Source organism: Somniosus microcephalus, chromosome 12 (genome assembly GCF_052327205.1).
Source record: "Somniosus microcephalus isolate GS21.2 chromosome 12, FLI_Smic_1.0, whole genome shotgun sequence".
NCBI lineage: Eukaryota > Metazoa > Chordata > Chondrichthyes > Squaliformes > Somniosidae > Somniosus > Somniosus microcephalus.
The window spans coordinates 17730050-17751913 of record NC_140998.1 but is presented as its reverse complement, the minus strand read 5'-3'; the positions used below and the strand labels follow the sequence as shown (position 1 = coordinate 17751913).

Sequence of the window (21864 nt, the reverse complement as noted above, 5' to 3'; positions counted from 1 at the left end):
GAAGTAATTTGATCCACACTGAGTACCGCTGCCTTTAGCTGCATTTCCGCAGTTCCTTTCGCTGCGGCTTCGTGTGATGCTGCAATAAGGACAGCCCTATCAAGTGTAAGGTCGTTCTCTTCGAGCAGTCGCTTTTGCGTTCCTTCCTTCGACAACCCGCACACGAACTTGTCTCGCAATGCCTCTGTCAGATTTCCTCCAAACTGGCAGTATTTCGCTAATCTACGCAGTTCGACCAAGTATTCCGCGTTGCTTTCCTCTTTCCGTTGCGTTCTCGCATAAAATTTGAATCGTTCCGCCAACATCAGCGGTGTGGGGTTCAAGTGATCCTTCAGAACAGCAACAATATTAGCGAAGGTCTGATCCGCCGGTTTAGCTGGTGATAGAAGATGCTTCAATAACCCGTATGTCTTCGCGCCCATCGAGTTTAGCAAGGTTATAGCTTTATCATCATCTTCTATTTTATTGGCCTCACAATATATCTCGATACGTTCTACGTACATGGCCCAATCTTCCACCTCGGCATCGAAGTTGTTGATGTTACCATGCTTAGGCATCTTCACTATCTCTCACTATCTTTCTGCGAAACAACAGGATTTCTCTTTAATTTTTTAACTTTTTTTTTTCCAAAAATGGCGGGTTCCCGCGCTTGTCTTCTTCCCCGCCTACTGGCAAAATGGCGGTTTCCCGCGCTTGTCTTCTTCCCCCCTACTGGCAAAATGGCGGTTTCCCGCTCCTGACTTCTTCCTCTGGTGGGAGGGGTAAGCTTTGCCCTCGGGCGACGACCGCTGGTTCACGGGGTTTGTAGCCTGTGCGCCGGCTTCAGTTTATTCTGAAGCGCGCGCTAGAAAAGCCGATCGCGTTCCTTGTCCCCCCCCTTCTTCTTTTCGGCAGGGGCAACCGGCGCTGGGGACAACCAGTTGGCGTCGGACAGATCCAGCTCCTGGTCCTTCACGGCAGCTGCTGCAAGCCGCTGGCCGGAACCTCGCTCGGTCTCTCTCTCGGGCTCTGTCTCTCCCGCTCGCGCGGCTCTCGCTCACTCTCTCTCGGGCTCTGTCTCTCCCGCTCACTCGGCTCTCGCTCGCTCTCTCTCGGGCTCTGTCTCTCCCGCTCGCGCGGCTCTCCCTCAGCGGCTTTAAACGCCTCTCCCAGACCTCCCGCAGTCCGGTCCTTTCCTCCCCGGCTGCGGCTGATTCTTCGCGGGTTATTTAGTTATTTATTTATTTATTGCCTCCGCGCCTTATGATCCCGGTCGCAGCGCCTCGCGGCCTCGGTAGGTGCCCGGCCTTTTTCACCCCAATCGCGCCTCCCAGCTTCTCGCAGTCCGGTGCTTTCCTCCCCGGCTGTGGCTGAGTTCTCCGTGGCTTATTTATGTTTATATCTTCCCGCGCCTTACGATCCCGGTCGCAGCGCCTCGTGGTCGCGGTATTTGTCCGGCCTTTTTCGCCGTCGCAGTCTAGTCGTCTCACGACGCTCCCCAGCCCGCTTGTACCGCGGCTTCTGCTCCACGCTGCCCCAGTCTCAGCGCCTCTGGGCCCGACTTCTGTCCGGCTCCTTTCCCCCTCGACCGTGGTCGAGTGCACCGCCCTTATCCTCCGTTTATTTGTTTCTATTTTCCCTTTACTCACAGTCACCGTGGCCGACTTGCTTCTCGTGCTAATCGGCTCACTCCCCACCGTGGCAGAAGGGACAATCAGTGCCTGTTGCTGATGGAAGGCGTCTTGTTTGAAGTCTTCCTTCCTTCTTGCTCTGCAGCCTCGAGTTTTCTCTCAGCAAAACGACGAGGGCGGTTGCCTCTTCTCGACGCTTCGTTAACTGCTTCGGACGTATTGCTGCACGCAGGGTAAGATCGAACTCGTCGCCACTGTAAAGTCTGTGGGTTGTATAGCGAAGTAATACACAGACTACCAGAGTAACTTAAACAGGACTTTACTATTCGAAGGTCAGGGCGAATCTGCCCAATAAACTCTGCCACAGCACTTATATACCGGTGTGGTCACCGTCGGTATTACAGTATACAGCAGCCAGGATAAAGTAGTGCCACACCTAAAATAGTTCTCTTAAAGGTGGACGGTTACATAAAATAGTTCTCTTAAAGGTAGAACGGTTACATACACTACATGGGGTTTCTGTGATTCTGTGATTACGACAGCGACCACACTTCAAAGAAAGATTTTCATTGGCTGATGAAGCGCTTTGGGCCCTCCTGAGGTCGTGAAAGGCGCTGGTAAAATACAAGTTATTTCTTTTATTATCAGCCAGTTTCTGTATTTGTTTGGGTGAAGGAGAGTTGCCCGCCGTGGCTCCGTTAGAAAAAAATGTCTAATGCATTAAAAAAAAGGGGGCAGGTGAGGCACTGCTGGGGAGCAGGAAGATAGCAGCTGGTTTCGAGGTTTGAGTTTGGACGGATCGCGTTTTGGCGGCTCGGGGCTGTCGTCGGATCGGCGCGGTGTGACGCGATAGCGGAGCGACGGTGAGGAGAAGGAGAGAAAAAGAGAAAAGAGAGGAAGGAAGAGAGAGAGATGGTGAGAGAGGGAGAGGGAGGCCGGGGCTCGGGGGGGTTTGAGGGGACCCGGCGCTTCCCCTCCGCCCCCCGGGAGGGAGTCAGTCGCCTGACAAACCAGCACTTGGTGATCTCACGCCGCCTCTTCCAGTGGCTGCTCTCCACACAATGATGCAGCAAAAAGGAGGCCATTCGGCCCATTGTGCTGGTGCCGGCTCTTTGGTAGAGCTGCCCAATCAGTCCCCTGCTCTCTTTCCCCATAGCCCTGCTCATTTTATCCCTTTAAGTATTTATCCAATTCCCTTTTGAATGTCACTATTGAACCTGCTTCCGCCGCCCCTTTCAGGCAGCGCATTTCCAGATCACTCCCCAGGTAAAAATAACGCTCTTCTCATGTCGCCTCTGGCTCTTTTGCCAATTACCTTAAATCTGTGTCTTCTGGTTACCCACCCTTCCGCCACTGCAGACAGTTTCTCCTTATTTACACTCCATGATTTTGAACACCTCTGTCAAATCTCCTCTTATCCTTCTCTGCTCTAAGGAGAGCAACCCCAGTTTCTCTACATAACTGAAGTTCCTGGTACCATTCTAGTAAATTTCCTCTGCACCCTCTCCAAGGCCTTGACATCAACCCTAAAGTGTGGTGCCCAGAATTGAACACAATACTCCAGCTGCGGCCTAACCAGTGTTTTATAAAAGTTTAGCATAACTTCCTTGCTTTTGTCCTCTATTCCTCTATTTATAAAGTCAAGGATCCCATCTGCTTTTTTAACAGCCTTCTCAACTGGCCCTGTCACCTTCAAAGATTTGTGTATAAACACCCCTTTAAAATTGTACCATTTCGTTTATATTGCGCCGCCTTATTTTTCCTACCAAAATGTATCACTTCACACCGTTAAAATCTATCTGCCATGTATTTACCCATTTGAACTGTCACTGTTGCTAAAATATTATTTCTTAAAATTTAGAAATGACTTCATTCAAAATATAGATATTGAGCCATGTTTGCATTATGCATTATTCAGTGACTAATTTTGGATTATAGACTGTGTATATATATTTTAAGTGCTGGAGCCGCACACTGATTCTTTGGCGCTTGACATGTTTGCGATTACAAAGGATGGTGTTTCAATAACATTTTAAAAGTGTGAATGCTAGAAATCTGAAATAGAACAGAAAATGCTGGCAGCGCACAGCACGTTTGTCAACATCTGAAAAAGAGGAAAGTCGGATTAATGTTTCGGGTTTTGATGTGGTTCTGCTAAATGTCGAAATGTTAAACCTCTCTTCAGATGCTGAAAGATGAGCTGTGTGCTGGCTTTATGTATTATGTGTTTTACAGAGCTTTCTGTGAATGAGCAAGGTGTGAACATTGCTTGTTCGATCTGAGCAGAAGTTCTGCTCGCCAGAGATTGTGAGAGTCAACTGATGGTTGGTCTCAGCCTCTTCGATGGTATTATTTATGTGAGACCTTTTCTGGAGTCATTTTGTGGAGTTTTATGTTGAGTGAAATCTCAAAGGTCTCTGGTACCTCTTTAAAACCCTTTGGGACTCTGTCAGTACCGCATCCAATGACAGTAGTTCTGACACTTTTCATTGTAGAACAAGAGGGCATTATTAATACAAGAATGCTAGTGGTGGTAACTCAGCATATTGGTGCAAATACCTTTGATGTTCAGTATACTTCATTGCCTCAAATTGCTGTCACCAGCACCAGTTTAAGATCACCAATCGCCAGCACCTCACTCTAGTGTTTGCAGTTCAAAACATGCTCTAAAGACACAACCTACATTTTGGTAGGAAAAAAAATCTTGAATTGTACTGCTGGGTGGTGTTCAATTTCACATGCACACCTTTTAAAGTTATGAACTCAAAGGTAACCTTGTTTGGGGGGGGAAATGGGATCATGAAAAAAATTTAGAAACAAAATTATTATATAATTCCGAACATTTAAACTAGGCACAGCCATTATCTTCCCACTGATATTTTGCAGTGCTACCAACAACAACTTGCATTTATATAGCACCTTTAACGTAGTAAAACATCCCAAGGTGCTTCACAGGAGTGTTATAAGACAAAATATTTGACACTGAGCCACATAAGGAGATATTAGGGCAGGTGAGCAAAAGCTTGGTCAAAGAGGTAGGTTTTAAGGAGCAGAGAGAGAGGCAGTGTGAACCTTTCTAACTGATCGGAATTCTTCCCGGTAACTCGATCAGTAGCTGTACTTTGCCCCAAGTCAGCGCTCTGATTCGATCGATAACTCATCCGGACAGAGACCAATCTCAGCAGTTTTCCTCTTGGCGTGATATGGCAGCTGCATCATAGAGAAAACTGTTGGGCTTCCTTGTGATGTGGGAGCATTTTATTTTGATGGAATGTCATTAGGGAGAACACTGAAACCTGGGATAACCTACGTTACATGATTGGCAAATAATAAAAGTGGAAAATCTCTAATGACAAAAATAGTTCTTAACCATTGAGAGAAGGAAAATTGATCCATAGATCTGATTTGTCATGACGAAGACAACCAATACAAGGCAATCTATGAAATACATATACTCCCAGAAGGATGAAAATAATTTGCCAGGCCCATCAACACTCCTCCGATCCACTAGATGGTGCAACCCCATACATTGTGTGCTCTGAACCATTAGTAATGGCCGTGGCTCAGTGGGTAGCACCCTTGCCTCTGAGCCAGAGACTTGAGCATAAATTCTAGACTGACATGCCAGTGCAGTACAGATGGAGTGCTGCACTGTCAGAGGTGCTGTCTTTCGGATGAGACGTTAAACCGAGGCCCCGTCTGCTCTCAGGTGGATGTAAAAGATCCCATGGCCACTATTTTGAAGAAGAGCAGGGGAGTTCTCCCTGGTGTCCTGGCCGATATTTATCCCTCAAATCAACATCATTAAAACAGATTATCTGCTCATTATCTCATTGCTGTTTGTGGGAGCTTGCTGTGCGTAAATTAGCTGCTGCGTTTCCTACATTACAACAATGACTACACTTCAGAAAGTACTTCATTGGCTGTAAAGCGCTTTGGGGCGACCGGTGGTCGTGAAAGACGCTGTAGAAATGCAGGTCTTTTTCCTGAGGGAGACAAAAAAAAATGAGACAAATTTCAGAAAAAGCTCTGGGGAATACGTTGGGGAATTCGTCTGGGAAGAAGCATTTCCCATTTGACACTCTTTGAGGCCGAACAGCAGATAATCGAGGTTGCTGACTAGCTGCGGCACGGCTTTGCCTACATCACGAGCACGTGTTTTCCCTGCAGGTTTTTGCAATTCAGGGCGGACATTATAACTTGAAAAAATAGCCGCCAGTTTGCAGTAAATTAGAGGCATGAGAGAGAGGCTGACCGAGCCCCTGTGGCATTGCTCAGTAGTTGTATTATCATGATAGAGGAAGTATGTGCTGTATGCAAAACGTTTAATATAGATATGTGTATCTATTCTATATCTGTTATAACTTCTTTCAAGAATTGATTAGGAACAGGAGTAGTCCATTCAGCCCCGTGAGCCTGTTCCACCATTCAATTAGATCATGGCTGATCTGTACCTCAACTTCATTTACTGCCTTGTTTTATAATCTGTCTTTTTTTCCTTTTCAGGGTCAAAGCCAAAGTGGTGGTCATGGAGCTGGAGGTGGTAAGAAAGATGATAAGGTGAGTGCTTGAGCCTGTCATCGCCATTCAGTGTGGGCATTGTTATAATATCTTAAACTATAATAAAATCCACAGTTATACAGTCATAAGAACATAAAAACGTGTGAACATAAGAATTAGGAGCAGAAGTAGGCCATTCAGCCCTTCCCACACAACAGACTGCCTGATGACGGGGGCTGAAGCTTTCATCTCACGCAGACAGGCCTCAGGGACAGCTGGTGTGAGAAATGGAAAGATCCATAACATGAAGTCACATTGTAATGGCTGCTTGTCTGAGGCTCCCTCAGATCTACATAAAAAATAGGAGCAGGAGTAGGCCATTTGGCCCTTCGAGCCGGCTCTGCCATTCAATAAGATCATGGCTGACCATCTACCTCAACTCCACCTTCCCGCCCCATCCCCATATCCCTTGATTCCCTTAGTATCCAAAAATCTAGCGATCTCAGTCTGAAAGTACTCAGTGACTGAGCATCCACAGCCCTCTGGGGTAGGGAATTCCAAAGATACACAACCCTTTTACATTCATTGGATGTGGGCGTTGTTGGCAAGGCCAGCATTTATTGCCCATCCCTAGTTGCCCTTGAGAAGGTGGTGGTGAGCCGCCGCCTTGAACCGCTGCAGTCAGTGTGGTGAAGGTTTTTTTTCATAACGGTTTGTTACGACTGAGTGGCTTGCGAGGCCATTTCAGAGGACAGTTAAGAGTCAACCACATTGCTGTGGGTCTGGAGTCACATATAGGCCAGACCGGGTAAGGACGACAGATTTCCTTGATCAGATCAGCCATGATCTTATTGAATGGCGGAGCAGGCTCGAGGGGCCGATTGGCCTACTCCTGCTCCTATTTCTTATGTTCTAAAGGACATTGGGGAACCAGATGGGTTTTTACGACAATCCGATAGTTTCATGGTCACCATTACTGATACTAGCTTTTTATTCCAGATTTATTGAATTAACTGAATTTAAATTCCCCAACTATTGTGGTAGGATTTGAACTCACGTCTTCGGATCATTAGTCCAGGTCTCTGGATTACTAGTTCAGTAACATAACCACTGTGCTACCGTACCCCATGCTGTGCATCCCTGGGGCGTTCTGTTTTTATTTCGGGTCAGATTGGTTCCAGGTTCAATGTCTGCTTTGTGCTGAAGTATCCGATCCAAGCCAGAGCAGCAGCAGGGGAATGTTAGAGCTGGCATCAGTATGGGAAAGGAATCGGTCGCAGTCGCTGTACATTCACCCCTGCTAGAAGCGTGCGGTGACCCCCTAAGTGAGGTTAAAAATACTGCACCTGAACAGAGTGCCAGAGAGCTGCTGCCACGGGTGGAGCTGTGTCCCAGCACCTGGGGAACTGTACTCCCTTCAAAGAATGGCTGAGAGAGGAAATCGAACAGGAATGCTGGCTTTTACTGGGAAACTGGTATTTGTTGACTTAACATTATTACAGTTACCGTAAACACTTGTCAGTGGGGTTCATTTTATATCATTCTTTTCCTGGGTTAGAAATTTGTAGGCCCAAGCCTTGCTGCATGACTAATATAGGCTGACACTCCCATGCACAATTGAGGGAGTGCTATACTGTCAGAGGTGCCGTCCCTTAGATTCATAGAACCATAGAGGTTTACCGCGCGGGAAGTGGCCAGTTCTCCTGTTGTATCTGTGCCGGCTGTGTGCTAGATTACTTCAGATTACTCCCACTGCCTGCTCTGGTGGATGTTAAAGATCTCATGGCACTAGTCGAAGACGAACAGGGAGGGCTCCCAGGATCTTGGCCAACACTACTGCCTCGTCCAGCACTAATGCCTCAACCTTTACCCAAACAGATGAACTGATCATTCATCTCTCTGCTATTTGTGGGAATTTGCTGTGTGCAAAATGCCCATGAGATTTGCCTACAAGAGTCAGTGCACTTAAAAGTAATTCATTGCATTTAAAGCACATTGGGATGTTTCTGACGCGATAAGGCCTTATATAAATGCGAGTCTTGTCTTTTTGTTCTGTTGCGGTTATCATAGAATGACATAGCACAGAGGAGGCCATTTGGCCCTTTGTGCCTGTGCCGGCTCTTTGAAAGAGTGATCCAATTAGCCCAACTCCACCTGCTCGTTCCCCATAGCCCCTCAAATTTTCCCCTTCGAGTATTTATCTATTCCATTTTGGAAGTTACTATTGAATCTGCTTCCACCACTTTCAGACAGTGCATTCCAGATCATAACTCGCTGCATAAAAAATGTTCCTCATGTCGCCTCTGGTTCTTTTGCCAATTACCTTAAATCTGTGTCCCCTGGTTACCAACCCTCCTGCAGTGGAAATAGTTTCTCCTTATGTACTCTGTCCACCAGACTGTCCTGCCCTTTCAAAGCACTATCAAACCAGTATGTACAGGCTAAAATTATTTAGTCGGATTTATTTACAGGTTAAACATATAAGCAGTGCTGCCCCCCGATTATCAAAATCCACAACAAGGCCTTGGACAACGTGGACCACTTTCCATACCTCGGGAGCCTACTGTCAACAAGGGCAGACGTCGATGACGAAGTCCAACACTGCCTTCAGTGTGCCAGTGCAGCCTTCGGTTGCCTGAGGAAGAGTGTGTTTGAAGACCAGGACCTCAAACCCGGCACTAAGCTCATGGTCTACAGAGCAGCAGTGAGACCCGCCCTGCTGTATGCCTCAGAGACATGGACCATGTACAGCAGGCACCTCAAAGCACTGGAGAAGTACCACCAACGCTGCCTCCGCAAGATCCTGCAAATCCATTGGCAGGATAGGCGCACCGACGTCAGTGTTCTCGCTCAGGCCAACATCCCCAGCATCGAAGCTCTGACCACGCTCAATCAGCTCCGATGGACGGGTCACATTGTCCGCGTGCCCGATACGAGACTCCCAAAACAAGCGCTCTACTCGGAGCTCCGGCACGGCAAGAGAGCCCCAGGTGGGCAGAGGAAACGCTTCATGGACACCCTCAAAACCTCCTTGAAAAAGTGTAACACCCCCACCGACACCTGGGAATCCCTGGCCCAAGACCGCACAAAGTGGAGGAGAAGCATCTGGGAAGGCGCTGAACACCTCGAGTCTCTTCGCCGGGAGCAAGCGGAAGCCAAGCACAGGCAGCGCAAGGAGCGCACGTCAACCCAAACTCCCTACCCACCCGCCCCTTCAACCACCGTCTGCCCCACCTGTGACTGAGACTGTAGGTCCCGCATTGGACTCATCAGTCACATGCGAGCTCATTTTTAATGTGGAAACAAGTCATCCTCGGTTCCGAGGGACTGCCTAAGAAGAAGGGAAAGCGCACCAGAAACTGAATCGGTTCAAGCCACAAAAGCAATGTTCGAGCCAATCCACATGGGGTTAATGTACGTTTTTATGCCATGTTTGGGTCTGGGGCGCAGTAAGACTTTATGATGAAACGGCTTTGTCTTTTGGTAGACCCTCCCAATGTTGTGATGTGCATGTACGGTGCACATCCCCGTTCATCCACGGAGTTTAGAGCTCCTGCCAGAACTAAAGCTGAGCAATCGCAGCTGTGGTTTAGGCCATTTCCCTTTTTTGTAAGCAAACAGACTTGACAGATGCCACACTTTGTGAGGTGTTAAATGTCTGGCTGCTCACCGCTTCCTTCATACCTTTATTTCCCTTAATGGCTCAGCAATTGGAGAGATTAGAATCCGCTACTGCACTGTCTGTTAATATTTACAGGAGTTAACATTTCAAGTCGTCGTTTCCAGCCATTGCTACTTTTGGACATAATTCATTTCTGAGTTAAAGCACTGGAGCACGCAAAGAGAAATCTTCTGGCCAAAATGCGTTTTATTAAATGTGCTGTCACGGTCTGATTGTGCAGCCAGTCATATTTATTAGTCACGGCTGACGTCAATTTCTAAATCGGGCAGCACAGAAAAGTACAGTGCAGAAAATTGTCACATTGTGTATAAGGAAATGGGAGCAGGGGTCAGCCATACGGCCCTTCGAGCCTGCTCCACCATTTCATAAGATCATGGCTGAACTTCTACATTAACGCCACTTTCCCACCCGATCCCCATGACCCCTTGTTCTAGATTCTCAGGATAAGGGGTCGGCCATTTAGGACTGAGATGAGGAGAAGTTTCGTCACTCAGAGGGTGGTGAATCTTTGGAATTCTCTACCCTAGAGGGCTGTGGCTGCTCAATCGTTGAGTATATTCAAGACGTGAATCCAGGATGGTTTGTTGCCTCCCTGGTGCCAGGGTCAAGGATGTCACTGAGCGGCTGCAGGGCATTCTGGAGGGGGAGGGTGAACAGACAGTGGTCGTGGTCCACATTGGTACCAACGACATAGGTAAAAAGAGGGATGAGGTCCTGCAGCAAGAATTTAGGGAGCTAGGTGAAGGATTAAAGAGCAGGACCTCAAGGGTTGTAATCTCTGGATTACTCCCGGTGCCACGTGCTAGTGAGTATAGGAATAGGAAGATAGAACAGATGAATGCGTGGCTAAAGGGATGGTGCAGGGGGGAGGGCTTTAGTTTCCTGGATCACTGGGTCTGCTTCTGGGAAAGGTGGGACTTGTACAAGTCGGACGGTTTACACCTGAACCAGAGGGGGACCAATATCCTTGCGGGGAGGTTTGCTAGCACTGCTGGGGGGGGTTTAAACTAACTTGGCAGGGGGATGGGGTACAGAGTGGAGCTATAGTAGGGGGTGATTTACAGCCAAATACAGAGGGAAAAACAAGTCAGCTGGGAAGGCAGAGCAAATATGTGAAGGCAAAAGAGAATATGGCAGGGCTGGAAGGCATTTATTTTAATGCAAGGAGTCTTGCAAGTAAGGTGGATGAACTGAAGTTGTTGTTGAACACATGGGAGTACGATATTGTTGCTATCACGGAGACATGGTTGAGGGAGGGTCAGGACTGGCAGCTCAATATTCCGGGGTATAGAATCTTCAGGCGAGACAGAGGGGGGTGTAAAAGGGGAGGGGGTGTTGCAATATTAATTAAGGAGTCAATTACTGCTGTAAGGAGGAATGATATATTAGCGGGTTCCTCTAATGAGGCCATATGGGTAGAACTTAAAAACAAAAAGGGGGCAAGCACTTTGCTGGGAGTGTACTATAGGCCCCCAAACAGTCAGGGGGAGATAGAGGAACAGATATGTAGGCAAATCTCAGAAAAGTGCGAAAATAATAGGGTAATAATAGTGGGGGATTTCAACTTCCCCAATATAAATTGGGATAGTCAGAGTGTGAAAGGCTTAGAGGGTGCAGAATTCTTAAAGTGCATCCAGGAGAGCTTTTTGAGCCAACATGTAGAAAGTCCTACAAGAGAGGGGGCGGTACTGGACCTAATTCTGGGGAATGTAGCCGGGCAAGTGGTGGAAGTGTCAGTAGGAGAGCATTTTGGCGACAGTGACCATAATTCGGTGAGATTTAAGGTGGTCATGGAAAAAGACAAAGACGGCCCGGAAATAAGGGTCTAAATTGGGGGAGGGCCGATTTTAATATGATAAGGCAGGATCTGGCCAAAGTGGACTGGGAGCAGCTACTTATAGGAAAATCCACATCAAAACAGTGGGAGACTTTCAGAAGGGAAATAGAGAGAGTACAACGCCAACATGTTCCTGTAAAGGTCAAGGGTGGGACCAACAAGCAAAGGGAACCTTGGATGACAAGGGATATACAAAAATGCATTAGAAATAAAAGGGGGGCTTTTGGCAGTTACTAAAGACGGAAGAAGCCCTAGAGGAGTATAAAAAGTGCAGGGGCATACTTAAAAAAGAAATTAGGAGGGCGAGGAGGGGCCATGAAATAACACTGGCGAGCAAAATAAAGGAAAATCCTAAGATGTTTTATAAGTATATTAAGGGCAAGAGGATAACCAGGGAAAGGGTAGGGCCCATTAGGGACCAAAGTGGCAATCTGTGTGTAGAGCCAGATGATGTAGGCGGGGTTTTAAATGAATTTTTTGCATCTGTGTTCACTCTGGAGAAAGACGATGCAGACATAGAAATCGGGCAAGGGGACTGTGACATACTTGAACATATTAGCATCAAGAGGGAGGAGGTGCTAGCGGTTTTAGCAGGCCAAAAAGTGGATAAATCCCCAGGCCCGGACGAGATGTATCCCAGGCTGCTGTGGGAGGCAAAGGAGGAGATTGCAGGGGCTCTGACACAAATTTTCAGAACCTCTCTGGCCACAGGGGATGTACCAGAGGACTGGAGAACAGCTAACGTAGTACCATTATTCAAGAAGGGTAGCAGGGATAAACCAGGGAATTACAGGCCAGTGAGCCTAACATCTGTGGTAGGGAAATTATTGGAAAAAGTTCTGAGGGACAAAATTAGTCTCCACTTGGAGAGGCAAGGATTAATCGGGGATAGTCAGCATGGCTTTGTCAAGGGTAAATCATGTCTGACAAATCTGATTGAATTTTTCGAGGGGGTGACTAGGGGGGTGGATGAGGGAAATGCTGTGGATGTGGTTTACATGGACTTCAGTAAAGCTTTTGACAAAGTCCCGCATAGGAGACTGGTCAAGAAGGTAAGAGCCCATGGGATCCAGGGTGCCTTGGCGCGTTGGATCCTAAACTCGCTGAGTGGCAGGAGGCAGAGGGTGATGGTCGAAGGTTGCTTTTGTGACTGGAAGCCTGTGTCCAGTGGGGTACCTCAGGGATCGGTGCTGGGTCCCTTGTTGTTTGTGATCTACATAAATGACTTGGATGAGAATGTAAAAGGTATGATCAGTAAGTTCGCAGATGACACGAAAATTGGTGGGGTGGTAAATTGCGAGGAGGAAAGCCTCAGGCTACAGGACGATATAAACGGGTTGGTCAGATGGGCGGAAAAGTGGCAAATGGAATTTAACCCTGAAAAGTGCGAGGTGATACATTTTGGACGGACAAATAAGGCAAGGGAATACACAATGAGTGGTAGGACCCTAGGAAGCACAGAGGGTCAGAGGGACCTTGGTGTACATGTACATAGATCCCTGAAGGCAGCGGAACAGGTAGATAGGGTGGTTAAAAAGGCATATGGGATTCTTGCCTTCATTAGCCGAGGCATGGAATATAAGAGCAGGGAGGTTATGATGGAGCTGTACAAAACGCTGGTGAGGCCACAGCTGGAGTACTGTGTGCAGTTCTGGTCGCCTCACTATAGGAAGGATGTGATTGCTTTGGAGAGGGTGCAGAGAAGATTCACCAGGATGTTACCTGGGATGGAGCGCCTCAGCTATGAAGAGAGACTGGACAGGCTGGGGTTGTTTTCCTTGGAGCAAAGAAGGCTGAGGGGGGACCTGATTGAGGTGTACAAAATGATGAGGGGCATAGATAGGGTAGATAAAGAGGAACTTTTCCCCTTAGTAGGGGGGGTCAATAACAAGGGGGCATAGATTCAGGGTAAGGGGCAGGAGATTTAGAGGGGATTTGAGGAGGAACTTTTTCACCCAGAGGGTGGTTGGAATGTGGAACTCAATGCCTGAAAGGGTGGTAGAGGCAGGAACCCTCACAACATTCAAGAAGCATTTGGATGAGCACTTGAAATGCCATTGCATACAAGGCTATGGACCAAATGCTGGAAAATGGGATTAGACTGGACAGGGATGGATGGGCGGCGCGGACACGATGGGCCGAAGGGCCTCTTTCTGTGCTGTAAAACTCTATGACTCTATGACTGAGATCGATAGATTTTTGAACTCCAAGAGAATTGAGGGACATGGGGATCGGGCGAGAAAGTGGTGTAAGATCTTAATGATCTCTGAGTTCTTGGACAAGACACCAATAAGCAGCAGCCGGTATGTTTGAGCAATAGATCAAGATTTATTAAGTATACAGCGTAATATACTTAATATTAGGCGATAGTTTTAACGAGTAGCTCACAGCCCTGGGTCTCTGGAAGCTCTCGGACACAGATGATGTCGTCTTAAGTCTGTTCCTTTGTCCTCGCTTTACGTCTGTGTGAAGTTGCTCTTTGGGTATCGAGGTTTTAACCTTTTTATCAAAAGTTGGTTTGGCCAGTGTCCATATATGGTCTTAACAAAATCACCTTTTTTAATTGGTTCTAATGGTCAAAATACCATTGTCACTCAGACTAAGGTAGTATCCCGCCTTTCCAGTATTTTTCCACCAACTTTGCCATGTTCAGTGTTATCTTGTTTATACTTTTTCACCCCGTTGGAATTTACTTTATCTCTTTCATTTCCAGCTTCCCTGGTACAAGGCCTTTATACCAAGGGCCCATATCAGCGCTGTTTCACTAGTCTTGCGGTATCCAAACTATCTCACTTTAATCGAACAGATAAATACTTTATCTCCATAATCTCTCTCATTTTATGTCCTTATACTAATTATTCTTTAAATATTGTTGCAATTAGTTTTGTTAAGCGAATTCTAAGTTCTACACAGCATTATATTACGTTATTTCATGATTTAACCTTCACTTGCAGTCTGGCTGTTATCAAAACTTAGTCAAAACTGCTTTTGACTGTGCAGCTACATTTGTGCAGCTACATTTTGAACAAGTCTTAGCTTTTTAGTTACTCCAGTAATTATGGGTAATATTATTTGGTCAGTGGCTACACTTGAAGTTATACATATATGATTCTCGTCTACTAAATATCTTTAAGTATCAGCCTTTCGTACAGTGAAGTTGAGGTCGAAAATCAGCCATGATCTTATTGAATGGCAGAGCAGGCTCGAGGGGCTGTATGGCCTACTCCTCCTATTTCTTATGTTCTTACTCTCTAGCCAGGGGAAACATCCTCCCTGCATCTACCCTGTCAAGTCCTGTAAGAATTTTGTATGTTTCAATGAGATCACCTCTCATTCTTCTAAACCCCAGGGAATATAGGCCCATTCTACTCGATCTCCACATGTAATTTGTGATACTCCTTTACTCTTCTGTTGCTCCCTTTTTGTTGTAATGAATGTTTCCCGGGAGCGCTGTTCCCTTTGTTCCTGGGAGCCTGTGCTCCCCTTTTCCTTAGCTTGATTATACATACAGACGTTCCCAGTATAGTGACTGAGGCGCAGCAGTTTCAGTTGTTGCAGTGCTGGCCTGTTTGTGAAATGGCCACTCGATAGCTGTTGTATGAGCTGGTCAAAAACCTAAATACAGGGCAGTGACGTGAAAGCAGAAATACATATGTGGATAAACATACACAGATTCGGGAGATTAAAAGTAACATTTTTGTTTTTGATAGGATAAGAAGAAGAAATATGAGCCGCCCGTCCCAACTAGAGTGGGAAAGAAGAAGAAGAAAACAAAAGGACCAGATGCTGCCAGCAAGTTGCCCTTGGGTAAGGCTTCATACACCAGCCTGTTCATCACCAGACTTGCTCATTGCATAGCCCTGTTACCAGAGTGTGGAATCAGGAAAGGCATTGGCTCCCTCTACTCTTTTAGGTGAATTAAGCGCAAATAAAGCTTCCAAGGAGTGTCCCGTGAATCCCTGAGCCGAGAGGCAGCTGCGCAAGTGCTCAGGGATGTCGGCCAGCATTATTTCATCTTGAACTGGTTGCATTTCACAAATGACATTCCCAACAGCGCTGGAGCCACAGAGTTCTGCAGGGTAATCAGTCATCACCTGTCTCTAAAGCATCCCACATCCCTTTCAAAATCCCATATTTTGTCCACCTTTTTTTTGTTCCCAAGAGGGTTAAGTAATACAGCATTAACTATCCTTGGATGAAGCTGTGCTCTGTGTAATATCTGGGGCCTTTGTGAAGGCAGAATTTCATCTTATTACTCCTGCCCTTCACCACTTTAAAAACTTGGTTCATATTCTATCTCCGACTTTTCCAAGCATAATATTTGAATTATAAAATGCACGGCACAATCTGTTCATGCAAAAATATATTTGTTGTCGTCACATAACACATTTCTTGGCTAATCCTCCCAGGCTTGGTCTAATTCAAACAGCGACTACATGTTATTGTCACACCTAGCCTTGATTTGATATCAAACAGTCACCTGAATCTCACGGCTGCTTTACAGCTTTGAATTACTTCCAGACACGGTTTAGTTCGGTTCCTTTGAGTTCGCTTTCGGTTGTGATTTAATCCAGTTACTTTGTACATTTTGTTTGCTGTTTTGCGCTTTCCCACTGGAGCTCATTCCTTCAGTCGCCATCAGCAGGTGCCGATTCTTGGTATTGAGAAGACAGAATTCCAGATTATCCTGTGCAGAGGGGCTGGTTCCCCGATGGACAATCCCTTAAAACGCCTCGGCAAAGCACTGTCAAAACCTGCGAGAGCCTCCGTGTAAGTCTGCCCTGAGAGTAATTCTTCTTTTTCATTTAATTGTAACAGTGACTCCTCACACGCAGTGCAGACTGAAGTTGCTGAAACTGGAGAGGATAAAAGATTATCTGTTAATGGAAGAAGAATTCATCAGAAATCAGGAACAAATGAAACCACTTGAAGAAAAACAAGAGGTTTGTGCTGGAAAGATATAAGAACATAAGAAATAAGAGCAGGAGTCGGCCATTCGGCCCCTCGAGCCTGCTCCGCCATTCAGTAAGATCATGGCTGATCTTCTACCTCAATTCCACCTTCCCGCACTATCCCCATATCCCTTGATTCCCCTAGAGTTCAAAAAACTATCGATCTCTATCTTGAATATACTCAACGACTGAGCCTCCACAGCCCTCTGGGGTAGAGAATTCCAAAGATTCACCACCCTCTGAGTGAAGAAATTTCTCCTCATCTCAGTCTGAAATGGCCGACCCCTTATTCTGAGACTGTGACCCCTGGTTCTAGACTCCCCAAAGGGCAAACATCTTCCCTGCATTTACCCTGTCAAGCCCCTTAAGAATTTTATACTTTTCAATGAGATCACCTCTCATGCTTCTAAACTCTAGAGAATATCGGCCTAGTCTACTCAATCTCTCCTCATAGGACAATCCCCTCATCCCAGGAACCAGTCTGGTGAACCTTTGTTGCACTCCCTCTATGGCAAGTATATCCTTCCATAGGTAAGGAGACCAAAACTGTACATATATAGTGATCAAAAATGGAAAAGCCTTTTGCAATGAGCAGATATTGGCAGGAGCCTTGTAAATTTCAGGGTAATCAGCACCCCACCCCCGAGCCCTGTGTAACCAGAGGCCGTATAACCCAGTTGAGGTGTTCTCTCCTCAACTGATTTCCAAGTTGTTGGATTCGAGGGCGCAAATTCCACATGGCAGCGTCCATCAGAGCATTTAACATATCCTGTGCGTGCTATTTTTCTGCGCACGAATTAACCTATTTATTTAAAAATAAGGATGTGGCACAAGTATGTTAACTCTGCCGATCAGAATGTCCATCCTTTGATCTGAAGAGCTTTGCGGCTTGTCAGAATGTGATCTCGTAAAATTGCTGATCTATCACGTTGCTGCTCCGCTGCACTTACGGGTCAGATGTACCATAGCCAGTTCCACACTGAAGCTGCCCTTACTCTTCCACAGCAGCGTGCTGTCATCCCAGCCCCAGAACACCACTCCCTACTGCACCGGTGTGAGTTTCCTCGCACTGGCCAGTCTTACAGCCCCTCTGCCAATTTGGCGGGGGGGGGGGGGCGGGGAGTTCATGCTCTCTGCTATGTATGAACTGTTCATTCTAAACTGTGTCAGTGACTGTCTGGCACCTCATGAGCCTTGTGCAGGCTCCTAGCACCGTTCACACTGGCTGCCTGCATTCTGCCGTGCTGGTCCTCGGTGCTCTATGCTTGATAATGCAGGGAGCTGATGAACTCCATGTTATCGTCTCATGTTATCCAAAAGTTTAAATAAAATTCCTTCTCTATTTTCACTGACCCCACCACCCAAATCTTCGATTTTCTTCTTGGCCCTCCACGAGACTTTTCAAGGCCTACACAGGGACTCAAATCCTAACCCTTGCAGCAACCCAACAGCATTTTGCCCACGACAATGTTGTGACAGTTTCCAATCAACTGTTAAGACTTAGTTGAGTGTTGTAGGGAGGGAAGGAGGTGGAGCTGATTTGTAATGTACCTGGAGTGCCCAATCAGTGCGGTTTGCAGTGGGTGCTGAAGAGGATTCTCCAAACCTTGCCCTCCCTCCCTCCCTCCCTCCAGCCCCCCACTGGAAAAGCCTCCTGATGCTGAAGAGGCAACCAGCAGCCCTGCACTGACTATCGGGACTTGAAATTCCAGCCCTGGTGCTCCTAATGCATCATTTAAGGGGAAGCTGGATAAACCCATGAGGGAGAAAGGGGTAGAAGGATGTGCTGATGAAGTAGGGGTGGGAGGAGGCTCGTGTGGAGCATAAACACCGGCACGGACCAGTTGGGCCGAATGGCCTGTTTGTGTGCTGTCAATTCTATGTAGTTACATGTAATTCACATGAGCTGATCTGGCAAGGGCAGCTCAGTACTGCCCAGACACCGAGCACCCAAACAGCACTGCACCAGTGGTGCTGCCGCTGTCGACCCATCCAGATCTTGATCAATTTTTAAATCTGGAAATAAAAAGTTGGTGAATCAAAATCAATGGAAAGTGACCGTGAAGCTGTCAGAATGTCGTAAAAACCCGACTGGTTCACTAATGTCCTTTAGGGAAGGAAGCCTGCCGTCCTTACCCGGCGGTTCACTCTTAACTTCCCTCTGAAGTGGCCTAGTAAGCCACTCTGTTGTATCAAGCTGCTACCAGCAGTTTAAGAAGGCGGCCCACCACCATCAACGGGCAGTAAATGCCAGTGACGCTCACGTCGCGAGAATGAAATAAAGAAGAAAAAACCTGTTAACTCTCCCTTTGATCTGACAGGAGGAGAGGTCTAAAGTGGACGACCTGAGAGGGACACCAATGTCTGTGGGCACTTTGGAGGAAATCATAGACGACAACCACGCCATTGTGTCGACGTCTGTCGGCTCCGAGCATTACGTCAGCATCTTGTCGTTTGTGGATAAAGATCTGCTTGAGCCTGGCTGCTCGGTCCTACTCAACCATAAGGTAAAGAGAGTTTACTGCCTTTAAAGCGTGTGCCGAGATCGGCCTGTCATTTAAAATCTGGATGTTCGCGCCCTTGGTATTTGTGTGGATATTTTAATGGTCAAAGGGGGGTGGGAAATAATAAAGACTGAAAGCGATCAGTTTGGGATTTACTTCGAGTGCGTTCCTTGTGATAATTGCTTTTATCAAGAAACCTAGGTAAAGGGCCAAGGCTCATATCTCAAGGCAGGACCTGATCAAAGGTGTAAAGAGTCGGATAGAAGGCTAGTCAAATCGAGGAGTAGCGGTTAGGTGACGCCAAGCTTGGAGGAAGAGCAGTAAGCAGTTCCAAAAAGATACTGAGAAAGAATGAAGTAGGCAGCTTAGTGGCTCTAGCACTGGACTAGCAACCCAAAGATCGCGAGTTCAAATCGCACCACGGCAAGAAAAAGAAACACTTGCATTTCTATAGCGCCTTTCACAACCTCAAGACGTCCCAAAGCATTTTGCAGCCAATGCAGTACTTTTTGAAGTGGAGTCGCTGTTGTAATGTAGGAAATGCGGCAGCCAATTTACACACAGCAATGTGATTGTGACCAGATAATCTGTTTTAGTGATGTTGGTTGAGGGATAAATATTGGCCCCAGGACACCGGGGATAAAACCCTGCTCCTCTTTGAAATAGTGCCATGGAATCTTTTACGTCCACCTGAGAGGACAGACGGGGCCTCGGTTTAACGTCTCATCCGAAAGACGGCACCTCCGACAGTGCAGCACTCCCTCAGCACCGCATTGAATTGTCAGCCTAGATTATGTGCTCCAGTCCCAGGAGTGGGACTTGAAGCCACAACTGTCTGACGCAGAGGCGAGAGAGTGCTACCCACTGATCCACAGCTGACACTGGCAAGATGTAAAGCTGAGTTTAATTATCCGGTGATTTGGGGGCTGGCACCAGGGCAATAACCAAGAAAGCTGCCAGATTGCCCAAAAAACCCATGGGATTAACTCATGTTCTTCGGGGAAGGGAACCTGCCGTCCTTACCCGGTCTGGCCGACATGTGACTCCAGTTCCAGACTACATGGTAGACTCAATGCCCTCAGGGGAAACTCGGGCTAGGCAATAAATACGGCCCCGTCAGTGTCAGCCACATACCAAGAACTACTTTTTTTTAACTGAAAGGATGCAATGTCTCAATTTAAACGTTAGAATGCGTGGAGGGAAGAGTGTTTGGAGTTTAGGAGGAAGGCGAGGAGCCTTTTAGAGGGGCAGTGACCGTAGCAATATCGATTAAAATAGAGCAGCCAAGATGCTTTTTCAAATGGTTTCTCGTCTGACCTGGTTCTAGATAGTAATATGACTGTCATTAATCTAGGCTGACACTCCAGTGCAGTGCTGAGGGACTGTCGGAGGTGCCGTCTTTCAGATGAGACGTTAAACCTCTCGGGTGGACGTAAAAGATCCCATTGCACTATTTCAAAGAAGAGCAGGGGAGTTCTCCCCGGTGTCTTGACCAATATTTATCCCTCAATCAACATCACTAAAACGGATTATCTGGTCATTATCGCATTGCTGTTTGTGGGAGCTTGCTGTGCGCAATTGGCTGCCGCATTTCCTACATCATAACAGTGACTACACTCCAAAAAGTACTTCATTGGCTGTAAAGCACTTTGGGACGACCGGTGGGCGTAAAAGGCGCTATAGAAATGCAAGTCTTTTCTTCTGCTGTGAATTGCGCTTAAATTGTTTTGACCTAATTACAGGGCTGCCCATTAATTTTCGGGCATAATTTTAATCCCTCTCCCACCCCCCACTGAGCTCAGACCACGTCAGACCCCGATACTCCTGAAACGTTTTAAATAGCTTGCAAGCATAAAATGACAAGTATTGTTCGTCCTTCGCATCAGGTCCACGCCGTGATAGGGGTGCTGACCGATGATACGGATCCGCTGGTGACGGTCATGAAAGTGGAGAAGGCTCCGCAGGAGACGTACGCTGATATCGGCGGGCTGGACAATCAGATCCAGGAAATCAAGGTGAGAGCTGCTTTTTCTTTTTAATAAAATCAAATTCAATATTCAGTGACCCCTTTCAACTCGAGTGTGCTCGTGTTCTGGAATAAAGCTCCCAACAATTAGTGCCGCTGGTTGGACCACTGGTACTTTTGGGTGATGAACGGAATTCTTGGAAGCTTGATGTATTAAGTAATGAAGGGGCATGATTACATCTGCCAGTGGCATTGCTTACAGTGAGTCGGAGGCCGTGGTATATTATAACAACGGGTTTGTATCAGCAGTGTGTAATGGGCAACGTGTTACAAGAATTAAATGTGACACTTTATGAACTGTGTGCTTTGTGCTAGATACTTAATGGAGTCCAGACCAAGTGTAGTTTTCAGATGTAGCGGGGTTGATTGGACCAGGGCATAATTCAGTCCCCATTTTAAAGTCATATATTCTGTCCTTCATTTTATATGGTACTTAGGATTTCACATTATTATTCATACTTAAATAACAATACTTATTGACAATTTGGGAAGTGACGTTGGTTGGAGCAAAGGAGTTTCTCGGTAGTGCAGGCTGAGGAGCTGGCAACTATGAGGTGTTACAGTGCCACCACTGGCAATAGGGTGTAATTACAACGTGACAGGTTTACATAGGCAGTTTCAATTATAAATGTGAACATATGGATTTATAATTGGGGAAAGTTACATAGAATCTGAAACAGACCATTCTGCCCAACTGATCTACACGAGCCTTCTCTCATGTATCACTCTATTCCCTTCTCCCTCTCTGCCTCC

General features: G+C 46.7%; 1 protein-coding gene across 1 annotated transcript in view; it reads left to right on the top strand.

Annotated features, from left to right (window-relative positions):
- The first annotated feature begins 2410 nt into the window (after positions 1-2410).
- The window catches only part of LOC147109055 (26S proteasome regulatory subunit 4), a 31289-nt gene continuing 11835 nt past the window's right edge, over positions 2411-21864 (top strand). The window contains exons 1-6 of the mRNA XM_086002632.1: positions 2411-2525; positions 6117-6170; positions 15340-15436; positions 16448-16572; positions 18903-19088; positions 20972-21100. Coding sequence (XP_085858758.1) covers positions 2523-2525; positions 6117-6170; positions 15340-15436; positions 16448-16572; positions 18903-19088; positions 20972-21100 — 594 coding nt within the window. The 5' untranslated portion in view covers positions 2411-2522. The remainder of the gene's footprint in view (positions 2526-6116; positions 6171-15339; positions 15437-16447; positions 16573-18902; positions 19089-20971; positions 21101-21864) is intronic.